Raw genomic sequence first — 16,581 nt, forward strand, 5'->3', positions numbered from 1 at the left:
TAAGTAACGGGGAAAAAACTAGTGGCAATTTACAAGTAGGGATTTATCTCACCATGTGGTAGGTGGCCTTTTAAAAACCTGCTTCACATCTGTATGACTTCCTGTTTGTGAGCACTGAACGCTTTCTAGTAGGCTGGTTTTTAATGAACTGCATTTGAAGGTTTACTCTTCTAATATTTCTGTTTTGGGTCCTTTTGGACCAGTTATAGCATATGAGAGCCAAGGCGAGATAAGAATTTGTCTCCTAGTTCATTTATATGTAGTTAATGTGTAATTTATTGAATGCCCCTCATTTACTTCATAATTTTATGATATTGGTCTCAGCATGGTTGTGCAGGTGAGGAAAGAATTGGAAGCTTCAGGGGATAGCAAGTCCCCAGTAATGTTTGTGAAATATTTGAAGGGGTGCCGTGGACAGATACTGGATTTGAGGATGAGTGTTGCAGAATTCTCTCACATGATCCAAACACAGTACAGTCGTGGCTTGGGTTTCATTCTTTTCAAATCTGGGCTTCATGTTGTGAGAATACACCCAACTTAATAGTTAAAGTTTCTTTTCTCATGCCAAGGTTGAGAGCTGTCCCCTTCATCCCCAGGAGAGAGTAGCCATCTAGGGGTGGGGTGTGTGTGTGTGAAAGTGCCTAATAACCGACATTTGATGCTGATAAAACTAATTTTCATGCTCTGTATATATGCCCCTTTGTTTTCATTATGATGAGTAGCTAGCTCTTGTTGCTGATAAATATTTCAGACGCATTAGACACAAATGGTAAGTACAGAGTGCTTAGGTGTTTTTCATTTCTCAGGTAAAAGTAGCAATTTGCGCATGTTCTGTTTTAATGATTCCTGGCCCCTCTGTTTCTCTGGTTAGTAATATCCGCTGTTTCAAGATTGATCAGCCTTCGGGAGGCGATACATCTGGAGCCCCAGCTGTATGGAGCCATGGCTACACCGAAGCTTCAGGGGTGAAAAACAAGTAAGTGGGGTGAAACTTTGGAGTGAGAACCGCCACCTGCCCGCCCCCCTGCCTCCCTGCTTTAGTGGAGTAGAAGCCCAGTGCTAGCACACACTTTCCCCGTGTCACATTTATTTCAGTATGTTTCCCCAGAGTGAGGCCACCTCATGACTTAGGTTGGAACATTAGGCTAAGCCCTGCTTGGCACCACGTACTCTCTCTTTGTGAGGATGTTGCTAGGATACGGTGTAACTGACACATTGTATCTATGTGAGACTCCAGTGTTTGGAGAAGGCATAAGTATTGAAATGCATCCCTGCTCTTTTGAAAAGCCCCTTTATCTTTCTCTGAAGCCTGTTTACCAAGCAAAACAGGGAGAGTATTAAAGGAGTAGAAGTAGCCTTGATTGTCCATATTCGAGATCCCTTATGTTATTGACAGTCACTGTTTCTGTGGAGCTGTTTTTTACAGTCTAAATTAGCTTGTCGGGAATTTGATGTCCATTCCCTGTAATGTCAGCTGCTTGTCTTGCCATCAGGTCTTGTGCATCTTAATTTCTTTTTCTTCCCTATTTTCACCAACCTTCCCTGTCTCCGATGCAGATGTTGATTTCTTGAGAATTGTAATCCAGCTCTTCAGGCTTGCTTGCTTTCTATGAAGGGGTGCTGATAATCAGTACTAGAAAAGCAAAGGATCCTATAGATTAGAATGGTCATAATTTAATTAGCTAAGGTATAAGAACACAAAATATTGAGAGCAGGGGAAGAACAGGAAGTGGAGGATGAGCCCATAATAGCTAACAGCGTTCAACCCTGGGTGCACATTAGAATCAGTCAGGTGAGGAACCTTAAAGAACATTTTCCAGCCTAGGCCTGCTAAATCAGAATGCTTTAACATGTCCCCCAGGTGATTCTAATATGCATCCAGGACTGAGAACGACCGACTGGCTTGAATACCCTTCATGGAAAATAAAAGGTGGAATTGTGGTTGCCATGCTGACTGCTTTTCCTTGGGTCAGAAAACAGAATGAACTCGCACTGTGCGTCTGACGCACTGATGCTGTCCTCTTTCCCTGAGAGCGTGCTTTGGCATATTAGAGAAGACGTAGCCCCCATTTCAACATCTCTGTTCCATTTGCCCCCCCCCCCAAAAAAGGCAGAATAACCAGTTGTGTCTGGGCTCTGCTTATTTCTATGTACTTTGCACTGTATATCATTATATTTTGGGGAGAGAGGAAGAAACTATACATTCTTTGGAGCAGTCAAAGTTCCTTCCTAGAGATCTTTCTTTTTTTAGATCAAAAGATCTTCTGCCTTACTTATAAACACCAGTGTGTGAAACTGCTCTCTAATTCCAGAACACTGATGTGAAATCCAAGATTGGTTTTTAAACCTCTCTGGATATTAAAATGTATTATCTACTCATATATATTAATGAAGCAGTGACCAGTTAGGTATTTTTTCCTACATAATTCCCTTTTCCACAATTTCTTCTTAAAAAAAGTTTTTGCTATATTGAAGTGTAAGCATACAACTCTATGGATTGTCCTTAAGTGAACCAGCACCTAGATTGAAAAATAGAACATTATCAGCACCTCAGAAGTCCCATGCCATCCCTGGCCCTCACTTTATTTCCCTCGCTTTTTTACCCTTTGGTTTTGCCAGCAGAAGTTTCTCAAGAGTTTTCTTTTTGAATTGTGGATAAAGTAGATATATAAGCAAAGAGCTTGCTGCTTTGAAGGAAGGAGAGAACTGCAGTTGTCCCTGCCCCAAATCTCAATAGACATCTATTCTCTTCTCCCTCCCACTTTCCCCTATGGGTACTGGTGCTGTGTTGCCTCCCTATCAGGTCATTTCAGATCCTTTGGGAAAATCCAAGCAGGGAGCTGCAATCCTATAATTTAGGTTCTTCCTCAGACTAAAAAACAAACAGGAAGCTTCAGCAGAAAAGAAAAATCACTACTGTACTTTTAAAACACGTTATTCTTTTCATACCTCCTACCACATTCTTGCTAGCAAGGGGAGCTTACAGAAGAAGACAGAATTATAAGATGATTTAACTATTATATAATTAAATTTTACTTTGCCACTAATTGTCATATAACTAGGGATAACTTTTTTTCTTTAATAAATGGAGGCAAGAATTTCAAAGTACTGGGCTTCCCTGGTGGCACAGTGGTTGAGAGTCCGCCTGCCAATGCAGGGGACAGGGGTTCGTGCCCCGGCCATGGCCGCTGGGCCTGTGTGTCCGGAGCCTGTGCTCAGCAACGGGAGAGGCCACAACAGTGAGAGGCCCGCGTACCGCAAAAAAAAAAAAAAAAAAAAGAATTTCAAAGTACTGAGGTAAGAGCCAGATTTCCTAGCTTTGAATCTGGGCTCTATACTTTTTTGCTATGTGACCTTGAGCAGTTACTCAATCTCTCTTTAGCTTACTTTCCTCATCAAAAATACTACTTGTCCTTATAGGGTTATTGTAAGGATCCACTGATTACATACGTGAAGAACTTAGAATAACATGTGCCATATAGTAAACTCTATTTAAATTTAGTTATTATTATCATTAATGATAATGGGTATTACTATTGTTATTTATCCCCAAACTCCTTAAGCTCAGGAATTATATTTTCAGGTTCAAACCGCTGTTACGTAGCCATGATACATATTAGGTGCTTAATAACTTTCTTCTTTTCATTAATTTATATACAGTAAGAAGGTATCATTTATATTCAACAACATTCACCCTGTTTAGTGTACAGCTCTGCAAGTTTTGATGAAAGAGCCCGAGCTCTGCTTGGTGATGGTGATTGTGTAATCACCATTATAATCGAATTATAGAACAGTTCCTCAAAATTCCTCCATGCCCCTCTGTTGCAATTTCTTCTCCCCCCTCCCAGCCCCTGGCAACTCCTGATCTGTTTTTTGTTCCGTTAGTTTTGCCTTTTCTAGAATGTCATATAAATGGAATTATGCAGTATATAGCCTTCTCAGTCTAGCTTCTTTCACTTAGCATCATGCATTTTAGATTCATTTGTGATGTTGCATGTGTTAGCAATTTGTTCCTTGTTACTACAGAGTATTATTCCATTGCATGAATATGTTACGGTTTGTTTATCCATACACAACTTGAAGGATAAATTATTTAGATTGTTTCTATTTTTTAGCAAATACAAATAAAAATCCCATAAACATATAAACCTGCATACAGGTTTTTGGGTGAACAAATGTTGTCATTTCTCTTGGGTGAATACCTATGAGAAGGATTGCTGAGTCGTTATGACAAGTATATATTTAATTTTATAAGAAACTGCCAGAATGTTTCCCAAAGTGGCTGTACCATTTTCCATTCCCAGCAGCAATGAATGAGACTTCTCGTTGCTCCACATTCTCACCAGTACCTGTAAGATCAGGTGGTGACAGTGGTGGTAGTGGTTTTGGTCATTCCAATAGTGATATTTCATTGTGGTTTTAATGTTTATTTCCCTAGTGACTAATGATTGTTGATCATCTTTTCACATGCTTATCATCCATACCTATATCTCCTTTGGTGAGAATGTAATCTTTCACAATTAAATATGATGTTAAAGGTGTTTTTGTAGACTTCCTTTATCAAGTTAGAAAATTCCCTTCTATTCCTAGTTTGCCAAGAGTTTTTATAATGTGTATCAGATTTTGTCATAGGCTTTTTCTGCATCAATTGAGATGATCATATTTTTTATTTCTTAGTCTGTTGATGTAGAGAATTACATTGATTTTAAAATGTTGAATCAGCCTTGCATTTTCAGGAAAAATTCCCTGTGGTCATGATGTATTACCCTTTTTTATATGCTGCTGGATTCAGTTTTCTGGTAATTTGTTGAGCACGTCTGTATTCACAGATTAGCCTGTAGTTTTCTTTTCCTGTGATGTCTATGTCTGGTTTTGGTATCAGGGTGATGCTGGCCTCATAGAATGAATTGAGGAGTATTTCCTCTTCTTCAGTTTTCTGGAAGAGTTTGGAATTTATATTATTTCTTCCTTAAATGTTTGGTAGCATTTACTAATAAATCCCATCTGGGCCTGGAATTTTCTTTGGTTTATAACTAGACATACAATTTCTTTAATATAGGATTATCTCTTCTTCTTGAATGAACTTTGGTAATTTATGTCTTTCCGAGAATTTATGCATTTTCATCTAGTATTCAAATTTATTGGCATAAACTTGATCATAATATTCCATTATTCTCCGTTTACTGTCTACAGGATCTGTAGTGACTGTGTCTCTCCCCTCTCTCATTCCTAATATATCTGTCATTTGTCTGTTTATCCTGATCAAATTGGTTTGAGGTTTATCAGTTTTATTAATATTCTCAAAGAACCAGCTTTTGGTTTCATTGATTTTTCTGTTGTTTTTCTGTTTTCTATTTCATTGACTTCTGCTTTTATTTTTATTATTTCCTTTCTGCTCGCTTTGGGTTTGTTTTGCCCTTAATTTTCTAGCTTCTTAGGGTAGAAGTTTAGGTCATTGATTTGGGCTTAAGGATTAATACTCTGTGCATTTAGAGCTATAAATTTCCTTCTAAGCAATTTTTCCAATATGGTTAGAGGACATGCTCTGAATCAGTTGAATCCTTTAAACTTACTGAGGCATTTTCTGGACCAGAATATGGTTTATCTTGGTAAATACTCTGTGTGCATTTGGAAAAAATCTTGGGTAGGGTATCATTTAGATCAAGTTGGTTGATAATGTTGTTCAAGTCTTAAATATCCTTGCTGATTTTCTGTCTACTTTTCCATCAGTGACTGAGAGAGTGTAACTCTAGTTTTATCTGTTTCTCCTTGTAGTTCTCTCCGTTTTTGCTTCATGTATTTCCAAGCTCTGTTATTAGGTGCATAAACATTCAGAATGTTATAGCATTGTGACAAACTGACCCCTTTAACATTATGAAATGACTCTTTGTTTCTGTAATATTCTTTGTGCTGAAATATATTTTGTCTGGTATTAATGTAGCTATTCCAGCTTTCTTTTGATTAGTATTTAGCATAGTATAGTCGACCCTTGAACAACACGGGGGTCAAAAAACAGTCAAAAATCCACGCATAACTTTACATTCAGCCCTTTGTATCCGAGGTTCCACACCCGCAGATTTAACCAACCACAGATTGTGTAGTACTGTAGTAGTATTTAGAGGAAAAAAGTCAGCATATAAGTGGACCTACACAGCTTAAACCCATATTGTTCAAGGGCCCACTGTATATCATTTTTTATCCTTTTGCTTTTAAGCTATTTGTCTCTTTATTTTATTTTTAAAATAAATCTAGATTTTTTTTTTTAGTAAGTGTGTTTCATTTATTTATTTGTTTATTTATTTATTTAGGCTGTGTTGTGTCTTCATTCCTGCATGGGCTTTCTCTAGTTGCAGCGAGGGGGGCTACTCTTCGTTGCGGTGCATGGGTTTCTCATTGCGGGGCTTCTCTTGTTGCAGAGCTCGGGCTCTAGAGCGCAGGCTCAGTAGTTGTGGCGCATGGGTTTAGTTGCCCCATGGCATGTGGGATCTTCCCAGACCAGGGATCAAACCCGTGTCCCCTGCATTGGTAGGCAGATTCTTAACCACTGTGCCACCAGGGAAGCCCCTGTCTCTTTATGTTTAAAGTGTATTTCTTACAGGCAGTATTTAGTTAAATCTTGCCTTTTTATATAATCTGACTTTCTGTCTTTTTGGGTGGTGTTTAGACCATTTTTATATTTAATGAAATTATTGATATGGTTAGGTTTAAATCTGCCAATTTACTAGTATTTGTTTTCTGCTTGTCTCATCTGTTCTTGATTCTCTTTCTCTTTTTCTTCATTCTTTTGGATTGAATATTTCTTATTCCACTTTATCTCCTTTATTCTTATTAGTTCTCCTTGTGTGTGTATGGTTTGTTTAGGGTTTATAGCATAACCTTTACCTTATTAATTACAGTTTACCTTCAAGTAATATATCAATTCACATATATTATAAGAAGCTTACATTGTGTACTTCCATTTCCCCTCTCCCAGTCTTTCTGCTCTTGCTGTCATATGTTTTACTTCTACTTTTGTTATAAACCCCAGAATACATTGTTATAATTTTTACTTTAAACAGTTATTCTAAAGTAGTGTTTCTCCACTTCAGTATTATTGACATTTTGAGCCAGATAATTCTTCGTTGTTGTGGGGCAGGGGAAAGAGGGGGGTGTCCTGTGCGTTGTAGGATATTTAGCGGCACCCCTGGCCTGTACCCAATAAATGTCAATATCACCACCACTCCCAATCGTTACAAGCCAAAATGTCACCTGGGGGCAGAATTTCCCCCATTGAGAACCACTGTTCTAAAGTGATTTTTAAAATAAGAAAAAGAAAATGTTTATATTTACTCACGTATTTGTCATTTCCAATACACTTCATTCTTTTATCCACATTTCCATCTGGTAGTATCATTTTCTTCTGTTTCATGTAGTTCCTTTTACATTTCTTGTACTGGTTGTCTTTTATTTGTGCGTCTGAAAATGTCTTTTTTGCACCTTTACTGGTGAAAGCTGTTCTCACTGGTTTAGAAATCCAGGTTGACAGTTTCTTCCTATCGGTACCTTAAAGATGTTGCTCCGCTGTCTTCTGCATTGTTTCTGATGAGAACTCTGCTGTCATTCGTCCTTTGTTCCTCTGTAGGATATGTTGTTCTCTACTCCCCAGACCCCACCTTTATCCCTGGTTTTCAGCAATTTGATTTTGATGTGCCTCAGTTAAGTTTTTTTCTTGTTTTACTTACTGTTTGTTGAGCTTCTTGTCTCTGTAGGTTATAGTTTTCATCAGATTTGAAATATGTCCATCCATTGATTCTTCAAAACTTTTTTCTGTCTGTCTCTCTTCTCTTTCGAAGACTCCACTCCCCCGTGTGATGGGCTGCTTAAAGTCATCTCACCACTTAATGATGCCCTGGCTTTTAATTTTTCCCCTAGTCTTTTATTCATTTTGGACAATTTATGGGACACAGTTAAATTACTTGGAAAGAGTCTGATTAAGTGGAGAGACTCTGCAGGCCTCTAGAGCGCCCTGTGCAGCTCTCCTCCCATCAGTATATACTTTTCCTAGTGTTTTAGTTGTTACTCCATTTTTGCCCCATGTGGAAGTTCTCCTTGATAAATGTTTTGTGAATGAATGTGAACATATGCATTCATAATCTGGTGTTATTTCCCATGCCTCCTACTGTCTTTCTTTCACTACCATGTAAAAATAAAATCATCAGAAGAGTGGGGGAAAGCCATGAAGCATAAATATGTGCTTATCATTTTTCTTCACTCACAGAAATTAGTTGATATAAATTAGCTGGGGTTAGTTTACCTATTCTTAATCTATGTGGAGTCATGAAGAAAGAGAGAAGACTGGCTTAAGCAAATCTGAAAAAAACACAGCTGGGTTGGGCATGGAGAAGGAAAGATGAGTCAACTTAGCACAAAAGCATTCTTGCTTTGCAGGTTGTGTGTTGCAGCCCTGTCGGTGAATAACTTCCGTGACAACCGGGAGGCCCTGTATGGTGTATTTGATGGAGACCGGAACGTGGAGGTGCCCTACCTTCTCCAGTGTACCATGAGTGACATTTTGGCAGAAGAGCTGCAGAAAACAAAAAACGAAGAAGAATACATGGTCAATACGTTCATTGTTATGCAAAGGTAAAACTTAGAGCACCTGCCCTGTGTTTTCTTGCTCTTCTTTGAGTGTTTGCCATCTGGTTAGAAAAACAGGTGTCCAGTAATCTCAAAGCCTATCGTCGAACATGCGTTATTCAAGATGCATTCAGGCGATTTGGTTTTGCCCAAGTATCAGGGCTGGACTGTGTTCCGTTTGAGACACACTGGTGTTCAGACGACTTTGTTGGAGGCCGAGTCAGTGACAGGAATTCAGTTTCTCCTAGAACTGGTCTCACAGGCCTGTCGTGATTCCAGATTTTCACCAGATTGTTTACGACACACTCCCCTCACCCCAAATCATGTGAGCGCCAGACGCTCTTTAGACCTTCTGGCGTGTGGATTGCTCTTTGCAGTGGACTGTTTCCATCTCGGTTTGTTCCCCCTCATGGAGCACTGTCACTGATTCAAGAAGTGCCAACCTTTGAGGACTTGAGATGGTCAAATCTTAGGCCAGGAGTTAAGTCATTCTTCATATATTGTTTTCCCCCTTTATTAAATGTTCAGACAGTGTTGCTAGTAGAATCCTAGGCCATCCCCTAGAGCTTTTGGTCACCGTGGAAGTTGTGGAATGTTGTTTCTAACTCTGAGGGCCGCATGTTGTGAGCATTCCCACATTCGAAGAATTGCTCGCTCTTTTGTCACTTTAAAGGCTTTGTAGGTTGTAAAGGAACTGCCTATTAATATTGTATTGCAAACACTTGCTCTTGTGGGACCAGGAAGTGGAGAGCGCTCTAAAGGTCATGGGAACAATGACTATCTTTTCTCTTTCTCTCCCTTTTCCCTGCCTTGATAATCTGCCAGAGGAAGTATCTTTGCAACAGGAGTAGAAAAAGTGTCTGCTAAGGAATGCTGGTCCAGAGAAGCCTTGAAAGTTCCCCTAAGTCATGAATACTCTTGAAGAGCTCAGTAGAGGCAAGCCCAGTGGGGTTCTTTGCTGCTCGACTCACCTGTCTTTCAGATTCTCAGTGGGCATGTGCAGTTAATAATTGACGCTGATAACTAATATTTAGTGAGCCCTTAATATATACCAGCCATTGTTCTAAATACCTTAATGCCATAAGGTATAAGACAGGGACATCTATCTACACATCTCTCTACTTTTCTGTTTTGACCACCATCTTGTTTTAGGAAAAAAGCAAACACATTTCATACATACAGACACACATAACACACACACACACCCTTCACACACTCCTAAGCCGTCTGCTTTTTATAGACCCCCAAACACTGGATAAGAATTAAGAACCTCAAACTCTGATTACTAGCTGTACTTCTCACAAGTACCATCCTAATTCTGGCTTTGCTGGGAGGAATCATTGTGCCTTTGACAGGAGGAAAGCAGTGCTGCCTTGGCAGGGCCTAAAGTCCAGTCCGGTCGTAGATGTGCAGAAGTTGGAGTTTAGAGACCCAGGTTGTCAGCCCATCTGTAGGTCATTTGCTTGCCTCTTATTTTCCCTATTGGTTAACAGGATATGGGGTGCGTGGTGATCTTTTCAGTCCTCAGGAGAACTGTATGTTCTCTGTGCCTGACATCCTAATTTATATGAACAGGCAGCCCTGGTTTGCATCGCTAATGGTGCCCCTTGCCTAACCTAGACAGGGTCTGCCCTTGTAAACAGGGGAGTCTGTCCATCTTAACCTTCTGTACCACTCAGGATCTGTCTGGGAGGCACTGCCATCTGTGGGGCTTCTGATAAGAGTTCTTACCTCCTTTTGGTTGTTAGAACTTGCAGGTGTCTTGTGTTTTCAATACGTGTATGGACTGATGGTGAATAAAAGCACTTTGGAGCTTCATTACTAGAACGTCCTTTCTGTGAATATTCTAGAATAGACATCACTCATCTAGAAAGTCTGCACTGTATAGGACAAGAACATGAATGGTCCAGTACTTGAAAGCATCCTAATAGAGAGGGTGGTCAGGTAATTCTGAAGTGTCAGTGGGTGTAGTGTGTTTACACCTGCTCCTGTTAAGTGGTCACTTCGGCTGTCCTCTCTCGGGAGCAGAGGGGATTTAGAGAGGGGGATGAAGAAAGAAGCGGTCATTCCCCGTCTTTGGGGCATGCCGATTCGGGAGTGGCAGGCTGGATGCAGCAGGATAAGGGCTCCTTGATTCCACGGCAGCTCCTTGGGTCTTTCGTGGTGAAGTGACACCTGCCCCAGTTGTGAGCAGACACCTCTCCGTGTGTGTGTGTGTATGTGTGTGTCAGATTCCACAGGCTCTTTTCCTGAGTTGAGCAGTGCCTGCTTTGGTGAAAGAGGCCTGGTGGAGCCCCAAGTTCTGTTTTTCCTCCTAGCCCCGTCCAGTGGTACAGTCTGGCAAAACTACACGTGACGGGTGTGTGTGGGTTTTTACCCTGTCTCTTCGTTTTCCAGGAAGCTTGGAACTGCTGGGCAGAAACTTGGAGGTGCTGCTGTCCTTTGTCATATCAAGCATGACCCTGTGGACCCAGGAGGACCCTTCACCTTGACCTCTGCTAATGTGGGCAAGTGCCAAACGGTTCTGTGTCGGAACGGGAAGCCGCTGCCTCTGTCCAGGTCATACGTTATGAGCTGTGAGGAAGAACTGAAGAGAATCAAACGGCACAAGGCCATTATCACGGAGGTAAGGAAGAGGGACTTTCCTCAGGACGGGGGAGGACGGGGCCAGGGTCGTGGCAAAATCAGCCAGACAGCATTTCCCACCAAAGGACGTTCTTTAAACATTGCAGTTGGTTTAAAATTAAAACTCCACATCCGGAGTAGCACAGAGCAAACTCTGCGTGTGATGTGTCTGGAGACGTTACAATATACAGAGTGATAAAATAGTTACCGACGGCCTCTCCGCATCGAGGGCTGTGCCACGGTACCGTCTCATCCTCACAGCCGCTCTTCGGAGGTGCTTCGGCGGGGGGCTGAAGCCTCCAGCCCTGAAGTCACGCCGCTGGTCCTCCTGTCCTAGATCTGCAGCTTGCGGGCTACGACCTTGAAACCTTGAAGCCTCAGACTCGTCCTCCGTAAAGTGGGCATAGCCGTGTGTCTGTCCTGTCTTACGAGGCGAGTGTGCGCATCGGTGTACGTGTAAGGAGGAGTTACTTTGGTTCATGCCATCTGCTCCACTTGAGTAAGGCAGTGAGCGGTTCTCAGCCAGGGGCCCTCTCCCCCCGACAGGACACTTGCTAATGTCCGAGGACATTGTTGTTGTCACAACAGAAATGCTTGGGGCGTGTAGCAGGTAGAAGCTAGGGATGCTGCGAAGCATCCTACAGTGCACAGGACAGCCCCACAGCAAGGAATGGTCTGGCCCAAAATGTCAAGAGTGCCGCTGTTGAGAAACACGGGTGTCAGTCTTCGTGACAGAAGGTTCCCTGTAGCGCAGCTTCCGAAGTGGGCTGGAGGAATTGTGCTCCACTCACTAGCTCATCCTACAGTGTGGCTCACCTGCTGCACACCTGAAACGTGATGTGGGCTACAGACGTGATCCCCGGAGACACACATCTGCCCCCAGGAGGTGTCCAGTCTTGTGGATAAAACCCCTGGAAGCATTTGTAGCTCCGGTAGACAGTGGTGAACGTTTGCAGCTCAGTAGAGAAGGACTGTGACTGCCGGTAGACTTTGACCAAGGGCCATGAGAAAGATAAAGACTTGGGCTCCACCACGAGGGTCTGGCGAAGGAGGCCGCATGTAGATTTTAGTTCCCTGCTTGTTCTAAGAGCAGAGAGGATTAAAATGGACGCTAGACAGTCTCAGATGGGGTAGAATGAAATTATTAAACGTATTGAATTAAATGTTCAACATTACACGATGCAAAGGTTAACCATTTCTGCTACATAAATGCGTCACAGTTGGTGCTTCAGAGGTTTCTCCTGCTTTCTCTGCCTCCCTCTTCCTCGCTTTGTCTGTATTGCTGCGTTGGTTTTCTTTAATTTCGCTGCCTTGAGGTATGGCCCCCCACCACCACCACCAAACACACACACACGGACAAAATCATTGATTCTGATGTGGTGAGATCTTAAAGGGTTGGGCAGAACAGCGAGGGTAATTTTTGCCGAAATTCCACATTTTGGGGAAGAACAAATATATTAGGAGAATTAAGAGAGTTGAAAATTGTGCTTGAAGCCCTGCTTTAGTAATTTTACTTCGAATTGTGCTGCCTGCGTGGCGGGATTGTCTGCGGAGCTGGGGGATGTACTTCCAAATGAAGGAACGTGGTAGGGTTGGGAAGGGAATGGGTATTCTCCGGAAGAAACATTTGCTTCGAGGGAGATGGTTAGACCATCACTATTCCCTCATCCCAGACACACATAAAAGTTGTCCGAATGGAGCCTCCTCTGGAAAAGGTGTTAAAAATAGGGGCATGTAGAGGCACGTCCTAGACCCGAGAACCTCAAACTTGAAGAATAAAGAACCGAGCAGGTACACCCTGGGGTTATCTCCCCTCCTCTCCTCCAGCTTCACAGTAAAGGCTTTTTATCGGCAAGTGGTCTGAAACTTTGGTTCGTGGTGTAAGTGGCGTGAACTCGGCTGGACTGAAGCAGGAGACTTTGTCGTCTCCATTTGCTGCCAGGGAAGTGAGTTCAGGGAAGCGGCAGGACCTGGCACTTCTCCTTAAGCATCTACCTCTCCAAACACGATCAGTTGTACCCAGCTAGTCACCCCACGATTTCCCCACCAATTGTTTTTATACGTTTAAAACAGTGCCTCTCCCCTCACTTCTGGACCTTCAGACATTACCACCCCTGATGGTTGGTGTGCTTTGGGGAGGGACCTAAGATTCCGGGCGTTATCTGGAACGCACCTGCCTCGGGGGCTGCTCGGCATTGGCGCGTTCAGCAAGGCTCTTCCTCTCGGGACCCCCGTGGGTTCCAGGAGGCGCTAATCAGCCGTGTTGCTGTGTCAGATGATGGTCTGCTTTGGAGATAGACGGGTCCCAATAAAGGGAGTAACTGAGATACTTTCCATTTGTCCCTCCTGCTTCTTACCTGCCCCGGGCTTCTGCCCCAGGGTTCTGATGACAGGTGGACATGAACCACTCTCAGGAGGGTGGGCAGCCCCTCCCCCTGTGGACCGCGTGTCACGCTCCGGTGGTCCCCCAGGCAGGAGGCCCCAGGGAAGCCGCACGTCGCCCCGCGTGCTCCGTGGTAACGTCTGTTTGGAAACCCCTCTTCTTCCAGGATGGCAAAGTGAACGGAGTGACCGAGTCCACGCGCGTCCTGGGCTACACGTTCCTGCACCCCAGCGTGGTGCCCCGCCCCCACGTGCAGTCCGTGGCCCTGACCCCGCAGGACGAGTTCTTCATCCTGGGCAGCAAGGGCCTGTGGGACAGCCTGTCCGTTGAGGAGGCCGTGGGGGCCGTGCGCAACGTCCCCGACGCTCTGGCCGCCGCCAAGAAGCTGTGCACGCTGGCGCAGAGCTACGGCTGCCGCGAGAGCGTCAGCGCCGTGGTGGTGCAGCTCAGCGTCCCCGAGGACAGCTTCTGCTGCTGCGAGCTCGGCGCCGGCGGGCCCGTGCCGCCGCCCAGCCCCGGCACCTTCCCGCCCTCCGTCAGCATGGTCATCAAGGAGCGGCCCGCCGACGGGCTGGGAGTGCCGTCGTCCAGCAGCGGCCTGGCCTCGGAGATGAGCAGCGAGCTCTCCACGTCCGAGATGAGCAGCGAGGTGGGGTCCACGGCCTCGGACGAGCCCCCTCCGGGCGCCCTGAGCGAGAGCAGCCCCGCCTGCCCCAGCGAGCCGCGCTGCTCGCTGCACCCCGCCTGCCCGTCCAGCTCCTTCCAGCGCCAGCTGTCCAGCGCCACTTTCTCTAGCGCCTTCTCCGACAACGGCCTCGACAGCGATGACGAAGAGCCCATCGAGGGCGTCTTCACCAACGGCAGCCGGGTGGAGGTGGAGGTGGACATCCACTGCGGCCGCGCCAAGGAGAAGGAGAGGCAGCAGCCCCTGCTGCAGCTGCCGGCCGAGGCTAGCGACGAGGGTATCGTCATCAGCGCCAACGAGGACGAGCCGGCCCTGCCCCGGAGGGCGGACTGTGCCGCCGTGGGGACCATGGGGCGCCGGAGGGCTAACGGCTCTGTGGCGCCCCAGGAACGGAGCCACAACGTGATAGAGGTGGCCACGGACGCGCCTCTCCGCAAGCCGGGGGGCTATTTTGCAGCCCCGGCTCAGCCAGATCCTGATGATCAGTTCATCATTCCCCCGGAGCTGGAGGAGGAGGTCAAAGAGATCATGAAACACCAGCAGCCGCCACCGCCGCCGCCGCCACCACCGCCGCCGCCCTCACAGCTCCACGTGCAGCCGCCGCCGCGGCAGTGCCCGGGGGACCAGCTGCCAGACTGCTGTGACACACCGCTATGACCCACCCGCGCGCTGCTTAAAAATAAACTAACCAACAAAGGCTGAGTTGCCAGAGCCTCCCAGGCTTCCGTTAAACCAGGGGTTTACTCCACACCCTTCTCCCAGACGCTTTCCCAGCCTGTCTTTGCATCCAGTCTGTAGGTTCCCCTTCTGTTGGTCATTTTTTAAAATAATTACCACTTTTCTTCTCGTGATGCTGTACCAATATGATTTAAATTTGTTAACTTCTTCCCCTAACATATCAGATGTGTAAAGACAAAGAACAAAAGGTTTAATATATTACAGAGAAACAGTTAATGATAATGTAATACTTTTTAAAGTGGCTTTGTGTTGTTTTGTTTGTCTGGAAGGCAGGGCAGGTTGCCAGTGCTAAATGATTTAATAATACTGTAATTCTGTATTTCTTTGCAGGGGGTCGGGGGGGGGAAGCCTTTTTTTTTTTTTTTTTTTTTTTGTCTTGAAAATGATAGACATTTGTAGAATACGGAGACTAACTCCTAGGAGTTGCTTTACTCTGTCAGGTGACCTAAGTCACTGGATTCACTAATTTTCTCTGAGAGAACAGTTGATTGAAAAATTTCTATTGTAAATAGCTCAGTGTTGTATAGTGATGCTTCACATGTTTTGTAGTTTTGGCATAAGGGACTAAACAACTGACTTCCCTCCCCTCTCCCTCTGACACACCTTCCTGCCCACACCCCTTCATCCCCCCACCTTTTTAATTCATTGAATGATGAGCCTGAGCATTGCTGAGAGCATTGCTGTTCAAATAAGGTGGACCTTAGGCCACTGGAAATGAACCTGCACCCGACGGGCCTCTGACCCTTTTTCTTCCTCTCCTGTTTCCACCCAGCCTCTTTTGTAGACACTTTTTAATTGTGTTCCTTACTGCTGCCACAATCAGCATGACTGTATAGAATTCAGTTAGATCATTTACATACCAAGAGTTATATTAAAGCAGAATGCACAAATGAACATGTCATTTTTGTTATAATAAATATAAAATTTACAAGTATTGGACCCATCTGCTTTTGTCTCAAGAGCCAGATGTGTCTTGCAGATGATCCCAGCCAGCTTGGGTTTGGAATGAATGCATGTAACTTTGGGGTCATCAGATATTTCCGACTTTGATTTTTTTTTAAGGGAAAACATCCAACAGGCTAACCTACATTGAACGAACGTAGTGAAATCAACCCTGTGGTTAACAATACGCGTAGCTGGTCTTACAGCCTTTCTATTTCTTCTTGTTATTGTGTAGGGTAGACGGTAAAAGGGGAATAGATGAGGTTGCGTAGAGGAGATCCCTGGAAAACTCCCACAAAGCCAAGTTGGTTTCCAGGTCTCTCAAGGCCCCCTCAATCACCTGAACATGTTAATAGATCTTTTTATAAAAATTGGAGTATGGTTGATTAACAATGTACACCGGAGCTGGTTGCCTCGCTCTCTACCCCTAGCAGCAATGTCAGTGCAGTGGGGTCCACTAGGAAATCCCGTATTCCTAGCTGACTTACTGGCCCCATTTACAGACTCTAGTGCCCCACCCCTCCCCGCCGACCCTGCATCTTGTGAACCATGTTTTGGAGATGCTGTGGGTCTTCTCTCTTGTCTCATGTGG

The 16,581-nt window shown here is 44.5% G+C and overlaps 1 protein-coding gene across 1 annotated transcript in view; it reads left to right on the forward strand.

Moving 5' to 3' along the window:
• The window catches only part of PHLPP1 (PH domain and leucine rich repeat protein phosphatase 1), a 212,694-nt gene extending 196,758 nt beyond the window's left edge, over window positions 1-15,936 (forward strand). Inside the window, exons 14-17 of the mRNA XM_082668058.1 lie at window positions 872-976; window positions 8,428-8,622; window positions 11,014-11,242; window positions 13,791-15,936. Of these exons, the coding sequence (XP_082524184.1) occupies window positions 872-976; window positions 8,428-8,622; window positions 11,014-11,242; window positions 13,791-14,966 (1,705 nt within the window). The 3' untranslated portion in view covers window positions 14,967-15,936. The remainder of the gene's footprint in view (window positions 1-871; window positions 977-8,427; window positions 8,623-11,013; window positions 11,243-13,790) is intronic.
• The last annotated feature ends 645 nt before the right edge of the window (window positions 15,937-16,581 follow it).

Source organism: Grampus griseus (genome assembly GCF_964374135.1).
Source record: "Grampus griseus genome assembly, chromosome: 12".
NCBI classification, from domain to species: Eukaryota; Metazoa; Chordata; class Mammalia; order Artiodactyla; family Delphinidae; genus Grampus; species Grampus griseus.